The following is a 13,051-nucleotide window of genomic DNA, read 5'->3' as shown; positions in this document are numbered from 1 at the left end:
CTGCATTTCCATGCACTGGCACTGCTGCCCTCCCAGGCACTGGCACTGCTGCATTTCCAGGCACTGGTACTGCTGCATTTCCATGCACTGGCACTGCTGCCCTTCCAGGCACTGGCACTGCTGCCCTCCCAGGCACTGCTGCATTTCCATGCACTGGCACTGCTGCCCTCCCAGGCACTGGCACTGCTGCCTGCAGCCACTTGCACTGGTGTTTCCCTGGTCCTGCACAGAGCCACAGCTCAGCCCTGCTCTGGATGCTGCCAGCTGAGGGCAGCCAGGGATGTGCCCGGCTCCCCGTGCTGCCCAGAGCCTTCCCCTTGTGCCCAGCCCAGCCAGGCAGAGCAGCTCCCCTGCTGCTCTGAGCATCCTTCCTCTGCAATAAAAGGGATGATGCTCTCTGGTGTCAGCACACTCAGCAGAATCCTGCATGGGAAGGCCTGGTGGGAGCCCTCAGCACTCTGTGCCCTCTCTCCAGCACTGCTGCAGGTAGCACAGCCCTTCCATGGCACAGCACTTCTGCAAGATTAACTTTTAAATTTAAATAGGAAGCAATAATTTGAGCTGCTTAAATCATAAGTCACATCTCCAGCTCTGGCTCTTGCTGATTCAATTGCCTTTTGGTTGCTGTCTTTAATAGCTGTACAGTATTATATCGAAATACTGCTGACATTTCTTGTAATTTGAGCATAGCGAAATGCAAGAATTAGATTTTCATCTGCAATTGATCAGAATGCATTAATTAGAAGCATCATTTCTGGGTTTGACACGTTAGGAAGGTGAGGCGCTAAACGGAAATCTTTGTCTATAACTGAAAGCTTCAAGTTGAAAGTGAAATATTTGCTTGGAAATTGCACATTTGCTGTGTGATTGTGTGAGTAAATAAATGCTTCTGCTTGGTCTCGACACAAATTAAGTAATGATTCCTAGGTAAGCTGCTGGAGGCTCTCTGTAATATCTTTGAGATGCTGCTTGCTCTGCTTGCCAGCAGAATCTTCTAATTCTCCATTGGAGACATTTAAAGAGAGACAGTTATTTTGAGACAAAGCTGAGGCAGAGATTCCCTGTGCTATGAGTTCATAACCTCAGGAGTTCAAGCAAGAAAATCCCCCCTTGTTGTGGGTGCCATGTGTTCAGAGGGAGGGAATCCCTTCCCCAGGGAGGGCTGGGGCTGAGCTCTGCTCTGCTGGGCTGGGCTCCAGCTCCCATTCAGCCTTGGCTTTTGTCACGAGATCAAAGCTGGGCTTAGCTTCCAGCTCCCAGACCATCACCCTCAAATGAATGAGCTGCTGCCCATAGGTTCTGTGCATTTTCAGTTCTGTGCATTTTTCGTTTTGTGCATTTTTAGTTCCGTGCATTTTTAGTTCTGTGCATTTTTAATTCTATGCATATTTAGCTTTGTGCATTTTCAGTTTTAGATTTGGTGACATTCCCAGGAGGTTGTTTAGAATAACTTTGGAGGGGAAGATTTTGGCTGCGCTTTGGGTGGAATTCCAAGCTGACAATTCATGGCTGGTGGACGCTTGCAGGCCATGGAGCTGTGCAGAAAAGAACCTCCCAGCTGCAGCGGGGAACCCCATCAGCTGTGTGTCCTCCCCATTTATTGTCACCCTCAAGTAAACACAGTGCATTTATAAATACTGTAAGGTTATCTGGGTAAATACAGCAGACTGTCAAGTCATTTGGCCTCCAGGTCCTCGGTCTTGGGGTTTATTGAGGTAGTATAACTTACAGATTTTTAATGTACAAAGTTGGCACTATTGATTTAAAAAAATGAATATTTAATCACAAGCATCCAACAAGGTCAACAAATCTTTGGTAAGTAATTAAATAGACTTTTCCTTGCTAGCACTCAAACACCAAGTAAATAAAAATTGGAGTGAAAACATTTGTAGCATATGTACAGATTGCATTTGGAAATGTGTGGGGCTCAGTTCTGTCTGACTTAATTCTGATTCATCCATTGACCTTGTTATGTAAAACTCAATGCCCTTTTTAGAGGGAGAGTTGCAAATTGTGCTTCTGCATATTTATTTCGGAAGTTCAATCTTCTGGGTGTTCATACCCTCATTCCAGTCCTAAGTGCAATCACAACATTGATTTTTCTCACTAAACATAACCTACTTTACCCTGGGATGGAATTTTTTTTTTAATGGGCTTTATATAATGGCATATGTGCAAACCACTCAACTTAATGCCCCATCGTGTAGTTAATTAACAAAATGGCATTGCAGCCCTGCTCTGGTCCTCTGGCAGTGTATGTGACCACTAACCTTGGCCACGCAGCCACATGTCCATCCTAATTAACAGGGGCCCAGGTATTGACTGTGTCACGCTCCGTGGTGGAGAGAGCAGTTTGCAGCTGCTGACAGAGCTGGAATTCTGTTGGAAATCCAAGCATGGGAGCCTCATTTTGAGTGGTGTTCTGTCATTTCAGAGCCTGTCTCAAAGAACAAAGTATAAACAATGAGGTTTCACTTCTCTCCAGTTGCTAAATTGCAGCCTCCTAAAATGCATCCAAAGATCTCCTAAAATACAGATTGCCGTAGAAATACTGATGGATTTGCACAGCTTCAGGATTGGCAGGGGTGTTTTATAAATACTGAAACATTTATTTATTGTTCATTTATCTGAACTGTAATGCACTGCAAAACCTAATGGGACTTAAAGCTTTAATGAACCTTCAGGAATGAATTTGATTCTTCCTTTGCCTTTCTGTTTTTGCTTCTGAGTAATTCAGCTGAAGGCACGAGAGATTCATCAGGCTACTTTTGCAGGAGCAAGACAGCATTCTCTAAAGCTCCATGGCGTTTCATGTTACAAATGAGACAATTAATCTTTTATGCCTTTATACTGGGAAGAAAAAACCACCAACTTTTCTTTTTCAATACCTTAAATTAATTGTGTTTGTTGAAAAGCTGCAAGAAGACAGGTACTCTCAGTCATTCCTAGCGACAGCTTTTGAGTGTTTTATTGGCTGAAGATGCAGAAAGACCAGTTTTTTAAAGAAACTTAGGTGCCAAGTCCTCATAAATGTCAAGAAGATACCAGCATCTTGCTGGATGATGATTTCTGCCCAGTAGCTAACATTTTGTGTTGCATAAATATTTTAGAAAATTGTAATTTTAAGTTCAGCCTCTGTGCTGTGGCGACCTGTGATGTTAGCTGGAGTCAGGCTGCCCTTTCCCTTCTTGCTCTGAGGGTGAGGCCACGCTGCTCCCAGGGCCGGGGACTCCTCAGTGGCCTCCTCCTCCCCACATCCTCATCATCCTTCTGTCCCTCGCTGACTTCAGAAAAGAAGGGCTGCATAACTCTTCATCTGCCCCATTCCTGGTGCTTTGTGGTAGGGCTGAGCATAAGCAGTTCAGCATTCTGCACCCAAACAACACCTTTGCTGAGAATCCTTTGTACAAATGCTCTTTAATTAGCAAGTGTTCTGTAATTAACCTTCCATGCAGTTCTTGCTGATGTTATTAGCATCACTAGATAAATACAGTTAACTTTTCCACAGGGCATGACAACTGGGAGTGGCAGAAAGCCGCATCCTCTAAGAACATCTCTGGGTTACAAAGTCTTGTCTCAAGCAACAGCTGCATTCTCTCCAGACTGGAGATTTCAAACAGAAATTTCCTTGGGAATGTGCAGGAAAGAGGAAATTGTCAGGCAGAGGAGCAACAGCCTGTCCAGTGATACCTAGAAGGATTTCATCTGGAATAAAATGTGTTATTAAAAAGCCTGCAGTGGAATATTCCTCTGTGCAGTGGCGAGGCACAATTTTGTCTTGATGCAGACAAACATGCCAGAGTCCTCTGTGCTGGGACAAGCTTCTCTTTGGGAAAACAATATTGCCTGAATAGAGAAAAGAACCTTGAGTGCAGGTTTTTCCTGCAGTTCAGTTTGACCCCTAACTCCAGCAGAACATAGAAAGACCCTGTCCAAACAATGTGATGTTGCCACATTCATGATATCACTCTCCTGTTTACTGCTGCATGAGAAGCACACCTGACACTTGCCTTTAAACTGCTCTGCTGAGATGCCCGTGCCTGAGCTGCATTCAGAGAGCCCTGCATGAGTTTGTAACCCTTTCCCATTGCCGTTTCCCACAGGGCAAAGGTGAAGAAGGGTGTGAACATCCTGGGCGCGAGGACGAGCGACCCGCGGCAGTGGGACGTGAAGCAGGAGGTGGGCAATGGTGGCAAGCACTCCACCACCACAGTCCTGTGCCAGAGGATAGCCCCCAGCTCAAGGAACAGGTATGGAACCTCCTCTTCTCGGCACATTAAACGCATTTATGTCCATGATACCATTCAGGGCTTGAAGGGCTTAAGGCTCCTATCAGCGCTGCTCACAGCTGCTAAAGCTGCAGCCTGGAAATGTGGAGGCACTCAGGGTAGCTGTGGTACCATCTGCTGACCTGCAATGGGCAATAAAACTCATCACTTCAAAGGGAAAAATTAACGGAATAGACCTATGCTGGGGGTGGTGTCCTTTTGGCAGCAATATGAATATTCTGAATTCAAAGGGTTTTACTGAGCCTTTACTTTTTCTGCCTTGGCAGTTTTGACCTTGTTTCTCTGAATGCAGCACAGCCTCTGGGGCTGGCTCATGGAGCAAGCAGTGAGTTCTTCCAGTGAGCCACTGGGCAGGGTGATTCAGCTGTGTTACCCAGTGTGCCTGCCTGTGTGCTGTGCTTGCAGGGGCTTGCTCTGGCTGTGCAGTGTCTGCAGGGGCTTGCTCTGATTGTCCCACAGCAGGAGCAGGGCTTGCTCCATCCATGGCACACAGTAAAGTTATGTATTTTCAGTGGAAATTCCATTGCTCTCCTCAGGAATCACAGTGAATTCTCACAACGCTGCTGTGCATTAGCCCATGTGGGGAATTTCCCACTGTACACATCCAAACAATGCTTGGATCACAGCTCCAGCTCTGTGATAATTGTTATCACAAAGTTATCACAAACCTGGGCTCACAGAGGAGCACCATGGAATCCTTGCTGGGAGCTGGGCTGGTTTTGCTTTGTACCAAACCTTCAGGCACAGAGAACCTGAGCAGATTTTAACTTCTGTATTCTGTGCCCAAATACTGGACATGTGTAAAGCAGAAATTCCTCTTACCACGAGCAGCTCCTGATGAGCTGATGGTCTGAGTCAGGGTATTTCCTCTCGGTGACTGATCTCAACCCTGAGCTTTCATTCTATTTTTTCCTCCCTGTCCATCTGAGGAGGGGAGAGGTGGAGCTGCTTTAGTGGGCACCTGGCATCCTACCAGGGTCAACCTGCCTCAGGACTGGCAAAGGGAAAGGAAAGATGCAAAAAGGCTGCCAGGAGTAAAAACTACACCAGTTTGAAAGGGAGGATGTAGCTGTAGAACAGCATGTAGCTCTGAGCAGATTTGCAACTGCAGAACTATAATAGTCAGGTTATCAAACCCCAAATTAAATCTCCTCAATCCAATTTGCATGAAGTCTAATTAACCCATAAAAATATTTTTGGCACTAATTATGCAAATAAAACTCAATGTTTTAATTAATGCCTCTCTCACTTGTGCATGTAAATAGTTGCTGTCTTCTGAAAGCATGATGAGCCCTGGTTTGAGTGAAATGTTTGTGTGCAGGGAGGAGCTGGACAGGGAAACCTGAGGGAAGCACACGGTGAAATGGGCATTGCTGGGTCTCTGGGTGTCACTTGGAGCCCTCTGCACAGAGCACAGGTACTCCATTAGGCTAATTTAATTTGCTGGAGGACTGTGAGTCCCTAATGGGAATTTTCTGTGCTGCCCCCAGCTCCTCCAGGCTGGGTCACAGAGGGGATGTGCAGTTCTGTACTGAGGTCAGGCTGGGTGTGAGGGCAGCTCTGGAGCTCCAGCACTGCCTCATCCTCGCTGCAGCCAGCTCAGCCAGCTCACAAATACATTGCTTAATTGGTGTAGTAGAAGGAGTTTTCCTCTGTGTTTGCTTAGAAATCTCCCTGCTGCACCAGGGAGAACCATTGCACTCTCTCCCCTTCACACCCTAGAGACAAGTGCCCAGACTCAGTAAAAATACTGATTTTTGCTTTTCCTTTTTGCTCATTTCTCTGTCATTAGTTGTGGATATAATTACACTGTAAGCACCTTGAAAGAAGCAGTTTGAGTCTGAATGCAGCAGCAGCTAATACACCTTTCACATTATATAAATAATAGAACACAAGAGATATTTTAGATACATCACATCAGTAATTGTTTACCATTACCTTTGAGAATTTAAGTGGGTCATGCTTCTTTACTTTTTTAAGAAATACTTTGTGGTGCTCAAGCCAGGAGCCAGAGTTTACTTTAAAATTATTCAGAAAGGCTTTGCAACTATGGCAAGTAACTGCAAACAGCTTGAAATCAGCAATGTTTGTGTGCCTCATAATGCAGTTTCTGCTGAGACTCAAGTAGCTATTGATGAGGATAACAACAGTGCTGATTAGTGAAAACAAGGCTTACACAAGTGCTTGGTTGCTTGTTTTCCTTTGTTGCTTCTTCTTCTGGAGGTTTGTTGGGTGTGCTTGGGGTAGACAAAAAAGGATATTTTTGGTCAGTCCTGGTTCCATCTCTCAGTATGGCCTGGTTTGGTCCAGCCTCAGGCTGGTGTGGTTTGGAACCAGCTCCATCTCTCAGTATGGCCTGGTTTGGTCCCAGGCTAAGGCTGGTGTGATTTGGAACCAGCTCCATCTCTCAACATTGCCTGGTTTGGTCCAGCCTGAGGCTGGTGTGGTTTGTGAGGTACCACTCTCAGCTGAGAACAGCCCCTGTGGAAGGGCTCCTGCTTTTTGGGTACCTATTCTGGATTGCCCCACAGGGCAGGAGAGCTGTTCCAAGGCACAGCAAGGGGTATTTGTGGGGTTTGTTTTTTAAAATATCAAATTTCAGTGCAGCAGAGCTCTGGCTTGCTGTGGGGATGAGGAGCATGTGGGAGCAAGGAGGGCTCAGGGAATTTCTTAGGCTGGCTTCTGTGCCAAAGCCAAAGCAGCAGAGCATCCTGTGGTGAGTCTGGTCCAGGCCTGGCTCCTCTTGCTGCTGCACACCCGGGCTGTCCTGGGACCAGCTGCCCTCAGGTTGGCATTTGTGCCCCTGGATGGGGGAACTGGAGTGACCCAGAGCTGTTGACTTCAGCCAGGCACACAAAGAGAGTGGGGTAGAGCAGAGAGATTTAGAAACACTGCCAGAATGGGAAACTGCTGTGATGGAGCACTTTATCCTCTTGGCCTCGAACCTTTGGAGAGGCCTGTGGCTTACAGCCCTGCAGCCATCTGTCTGACAGAGAGGCAGGCTGGGGAACAGAGCTTCCAGATGTTGTGCTGATGTTTCAGGCCGTGTCACAGCCACTTATCCCCTCTCATGTGCCACGTGTGCACGTTCTGTTGGGCTGGGGCTGTTGTGCCTGTTTGGAGCCCTGTCTGGGAGTCCCTGCATGCCCATGCAAACAGTAATTACATTCCCAGGCTGTGTTTGGTATCATTAGCACGTGGGGGAAAGCAACAAAGCCGCTGCAATTCTGTGCAGATCCCTGCTCTGTCTGCTAGCACCATATGCTGCCAAGGGATGTCGGTGAAATCAACTCCCTTGTGATTGAAAAACAAAAGTAAAGTGTGTGTGTAGAGCATGAGTCAGGCCTGGGAAGTGTGAGCCGTGTGGAGTGTGTCTGCCTGCAGCACAGCACAGCCAGCCCGCGCCCAGGATGGGAACAGACAGCAGCAGTCACACGTTATGAGCAGGGAGGATGTTGTTAATTATTTCAGAATCTGGGTCACCCTGCCCTGGCAGTTTTGGGTCAGAGGGGTGTGCAGAGCTCAGCAGAGTGGCAGTGGTGCCTGCTGACCTCAAAACCTTGCAGCCCGAGCAGAGAGCATGGATTCAGTTCTCACAAGGATTCAGAGGTTTTTGCTTGTGGGTCAGGATTTTTTCATGCCAGTTGTTTATCCTTTTGACTGATAATTGAGGCGGGAGCAGAGCTGGGATGGCACATGCCACTGCTGTGGGTGCTTGGGAAATTGTGCATGTCTGCAGGAGGTCACACGTGTGTCTGCAGGGACTGAGCTGTACAAACTGCACCGACACTATAGGGAGGAAGGCACCAGCAATGGATGTCTACACCATTAAACCCCGAAACAGAAACAATTTCCATTCATTTACAAGAAATTCACATATGAGCAGGCATTGTATATGGATATATGAACAAAAGGAGAGCTCAGGAGAATCTCCATTCTTCACTGGGTGTGGGGGAAACACCATGACAAAGGATGAGGAAGAGGCTGAGGTGCTAAATGACCTCAGCTGAGCAGAATGAAGCTCCATAATTCAAGGGAAAATTGGGAAAAGAGCCTGCAGGTGTTGGCTGGCAGCTGGCTGAACGTGAGCCAGGTGTGTGCTCAGGGAGGGCAAGAGGAGAAGCCTCAGATTGCACCATGGGAGGTTTAGATTGGATATGAGGAAAAGTTCACCACTGCAAGGGTTGTCAGGCACTGGGACAGGCTGTCCAGGGAAGGAGTCCCTGGAATATCTGTAAAACAAGGGGATGTGGTGCTGAAAAACAAGGGGATGTGGTGCTTGGGGATGTGCTCTGGTGATGAACTTGGCAGTGCTGGGGGGATGGCTGGACTCAACGACCTTAATTAAATTCTTCCATGCTCAATAATTCTGGCCCCTTGTTTGAAGCACTGCGCACATTCCAGTGCAGCCTTTTAGGCTGCTGGCAAGTGACTGGAGCAGCCCTGGGAGCCTGCAGAGTGAGTCATTGCTGTGCTGAGCATCTGTGAGCTCCCAGTGCCACTGGGAATGTGCGTGTGGCTGTCCAGGGCTGCTCCAGCTGAGCCCTCACCTGCTGCTCCAGCCCCCTTCCCTCCCTGCTTATCTTATCTCGTGTCCCAGATCACCTCCTGCTGCCTGCTGGCCTTGCACTGGCAGGGCTCTCCTTGGCAGGATGCCTGCTCCAGGGCACGCAGGGCACGGACACATCTGACACATCTGTTCCAGCTGTGCCTGCACCTGTGGCTGCCCCAGGGCACACGGGGCTGGGGTTAGAGGGGCCTTCCCAAAGGAGCCTTTCACATGGCCCCTCTTCTGTGTGCTTTGGGTGGCAGCAGGGCTCAGCAAAGGCCTGAGCCAGGAGGAGGATGGAGGATGAAGGAAGAACGATGGAGGATGGAGGATGGAGGATGGAAGGTGGAGGATGGATTAAGGATGGAGGATGGAAGATGGAGGATTGAGGATGGAGGATGAAGGATGGAGGATGGAAGATGGAGGATGGATGGAGGATGGAAGATGGAGGATTGAGGATGGAGGATGAAGGATGGAGGATGGAATATGGAGGATTGAGGATGATGGATGGAGGATGGAGGATGGATGGAGGATGGAGGATGGAATATGGAGGATTGAGGATGAAGGATGGAGTATGGATGGAAGATGGAAGATGGAGGAATTTTCTTGTTGGATTTCAACAGAACCACTGTTAGACTTAGTCCTGACCATTCAAAAAATACTATAGTAATCTTCATACATAACTTAAAATAGTTGTAGCCAAGGAGTAAGGCATGCCCATGAGATTTTTTTATCTAAGAGATTAAATTAATTAGTAGAGATGAGATAAGAAAATGCATTAGAGATCTATCCATGATCTCTACAGAACTTTCGGTTGCAACAATTGTTCTTTTTTTTTTTTTAATCTACTTTAAAGTTCCTGGGTCTGTTGAGAGGCAGCAGGGCTGAAGCTTCAAGAGAAAGGGCATTCTTCACATATTTCTTGCCCACATGAAAGCATCAAATCTGTTTGCACAGCATTTTTGTATCATTTAGAAAAGCTTTTTACATGCTTATCAGACCAAATGCTGGAGGCTCAGTCAATGCCTGCAGTAACCCAGCCTTGCTGAGAGCTGCAGCCAGTGCCTGCCCTGCTCTCCAGGCAGGTTGGATGTGTTGTTTTATTCCATTATAATGTAAATAGAGCAGAGCCCACACAAACAGAATGGATGTGCAATCATGGAATAATGGGACAGCAGCTCTCCATCCATGCAGACTGATGGACAGGTTCAATAATAACTGTAACTCCTGATGTCCAGGGTCAGAGGATTTTCTGACTCTCTGGCAAGGTAATCATTTCTCCAGAGTGACCTGCAAACACTCAGTCTGCTTTTCAGCTTTCACTTGGGCTCAATTACAGAAGGTGCTCTGAGCACTCCTGGAATACACAGGAGGAAAAGCTGGGAGTCCCCCTGGCATCCTCTGCCCCAGCCTGCTGCCTGCTGGCCCCTGGCACCCAGCAATGCCATGTCAGTGACGTGTAACTGCAGTGAAGTTATCCATGAGAGTCCTCTGATCAGCTCATCCCTGGTGTGACCTTCTGCTCATTCCCTCCTTGCACCCTGCTGGCCCCTGGCACCCAGCAGTGCCATGTCAGTGACCTGTAACTGCAGTGAAGTTATCCATGAGAGTCCTCTGATCAGCCCATCCCTGGTGTGACCTTCTGCTCATTCCCTCCTTGCACCCTGCTGGCCCCTGGCACCCAGCAGTGCCATGTCAGTGACCTGTAACTGCAGTGAAGTTATCCATGAGAGTCCTCTGATCAGCCCATCCCTGGTGTGACCTTCTGCTCATTCCCTCCTTGCACCCTGCTGGCCCCTGGCACCCAGCAATGCCATGTCAGTGACCTGTAACTGCAGTGAAGTTATCCATGAGAGTCCTCTGATCAGCCCATCCCTGGTGTGACCTTCTGCTCATTCCCTCCCTGCGCTCTCAATCTGCTCTGGGGCAGGGTCAGCCCTTATTTCTGGGTGAAACCCTTTGGATGGCTTAGCTGCTATTGTGATGGAGCCTTCCTTGAGATTTGGGGGCAGTGGAAGATAAGGGACAAAAGATGCAGGATTGGGGAGGAGGAATTTGTGCTGTGCATTTTTTTCTCCGTGCCTTTGAAGCAGGAACATCTGCTGAGAGGCACAAACAGCTGAGTTCAGCAATACCCCATCACGCTGCCAAGCAACTCTGCTTTCCCCTGGAACTTTCACAGCGCAGGAAATAAATCAGTCAGGCACTAAAGAATGGAGAAAATTCAGGAAAAAGTGCCAAAAGCCAAACCTTTCAAGAATAAAGTGAATAAGAACTTTGTAAGTGTTCGGCGAAGCGAATTGAAATATGTTTCTTACACATGTAAGCCCTCTGTGCTTGAGGAATTTTGTAATAACAAAACTCCTCTGAGCTCAAGGCACTTTAAACTGGTGAGGAGAGACCTCTGGAAAGCTGGCTACAATATGACAAAAGACAATTAGATTATTTAGAATATTTTTTCCATCTTGTGTCTCTGTCAGATCAGTCACAGTTGACCAGCTAACAGTGCTGAAGCACCACCATTTATCTGAAACCTTTCCATTCCTTACACAAAATATAATATATTGGACAGCTGAGCCATTTGTTTCTGCACTGGCTCACTGAGATTTACTCTTCCAATCAAAGTTACTTTGGTTTGATGTGTTACTGCCTATTCAAAGTACTGATAAAAATCTCTATTTATTTTGTTATGTAATAACAGGGACTGCTCTGTGGAACAGGTGGAAAATTATTGCATAAATGGAAAACTATTGCATAAATGCTGAGTCCTTGTTGTAAATCGTACAGGTTAAGCAGGGATGGTCAGCAAAGCAGGTGGTGCTGGCTGGGGGGATTTTGGGGTGCTGCTGCTGGTGCTGTGGGCTCCTGCTCCCCCCTGGCAGCAGAGCTGTCCCTGCAGCCCCGTTCCTGCTGCTTCACATCATTGACATCAATTCCCAGCTTCCAGGGAAGTTTCCAGGGAAGAAACCTTGTCTTCATTGAAGCAAATGGCAAAATTTCCTTTGCAGACTGAATTTGAGCCCAAGTTTAGAACAAATTTTGACTTTTCTGTCGTTTCTCCTCTCTGGTGTCCAGCTCAGAAAACCAGGTGATCTCTTTTCCATCCAGGGCTGTGACAGCAGCTTCCACACTCCCTCCCACGTGTACACCCTCATACATGATGGTAATTATTACAAAAAGGAGTTTGAAGTAGCACCCCATTGATTTTTGGTTTGCATGCTGCAGATTAATGGACTGAGCACGCACTCTTTGTAATCACACTGGTAGAAATTCAATAATGACTCTGCCAGAGTACTCAAGTGACCTCAGACACTGAATTCATCCCTATTTCAACTATTTTTAATGAGCCTGGCATATTTAGCAATGCCATCAGATGGTTTGGAAAGCAAAGTGTTCTGTCCACTGATGGGCCAACACTGAATTTCAATGCTTACATCTGTTCTCTTAGCCAGAATTCACAGTTCTGTGTGGCATGGAATTCATTCACTGGAGTGTACTGAGCAAAGGGAATCTGTGATGTGTGTGATGTGCAGGCTGCTCTCCACTAGAACAAGATTTCAGCCAAATCAGAGCTCAGCAAGCACCACTGACAATCCCCAAAGGAGCGGGATCTCTCTGCTTAGTTTAGCAATTGTTCACTTGGGTTTGGAGGCTTTAATTGCTTGTGATTATCATTTCCTGTGGCACTTTTTGTCATGTCTGAGGAAGTGCAGGAGCGTGGCGAGGCTCTCCACTTGGAGATGCTATTTGTCAATTTTTATCTTGAGAAATGCCCAGAGATTTAATGAGACTGGTAAGGAATATTGAAAAGCTGGAGCTGTTCGTTGCTGGGGATGTTTGGCTGGCTGCATGTGTGCAGTTCCACAGTTTGGTTGTGCCTGCTGTGATTTCCTCACCAGCTGTACAACTCCTGTACATTACAGATAAACATTGATTAAATGCAGGGAAAATTCCCAACAGAACTCCTGGAAAAGTTAACCTGGAAATGCCATGGTAAGGGCAGGGGACTTGCTCACTCAGAACTGGCCACAAACTCAGCTTTTGCTGACATTACTCCCAGAACCACCCAAGAAGGGGATTGTTCCCATGTTCTGTTAATTAAAGCTGTGTTAATTGTTTAGACAGGCAGCCTCTCCTGTTCTCTCCAGTATTTCTGGGGCTGGTAGAGTTGCTGAGGTGAGATGAAACACAAAGTCTTCAAACATGGTATAAT

At 47.2% G+C, this 13,051-nt stretch overlaps 1 protein-coding gene across 1 annotated transcript in view; it reads left to right on the top strand.

Moving 5' to 3' along the window:
- Nucleotides 1–13,051, top strand: part of TMEM132C (transmembrane protein 132C) — a 165,989-nt gene that overhangs the window by 93,894 nt on the left and 59,044 nt on the right. The window contains exon 3 of the mRNA XM_058036794.1: nt 4,104–4,250. Within this exon, the coding sequence (XP_057892777.1) occupies nt 4,104–4,250 (147 nt within the window). The remainder of the gene's footprint in view (nt 1–4,103; nt 4,251–13,051) is intronic.

The sequence above is a fragment of the Melospiza georgiana genome, chromosome 18 (assembly GCF_028018845.1).
Source record: "Melospiza georgiana isolate bMelGeo1 chromosome 18, bMelGeo1.pri, whole genome shotgun sequence".
Lineage (NCBI taxonomy): Eukaryota > Metazoa > Chordata > Aves > Passeriformes > Passerellidae > Melospiza > Melospiza georgiana.
This window is presented reverse-complemented; position numbering and strand designations above follow the sequence as displayed.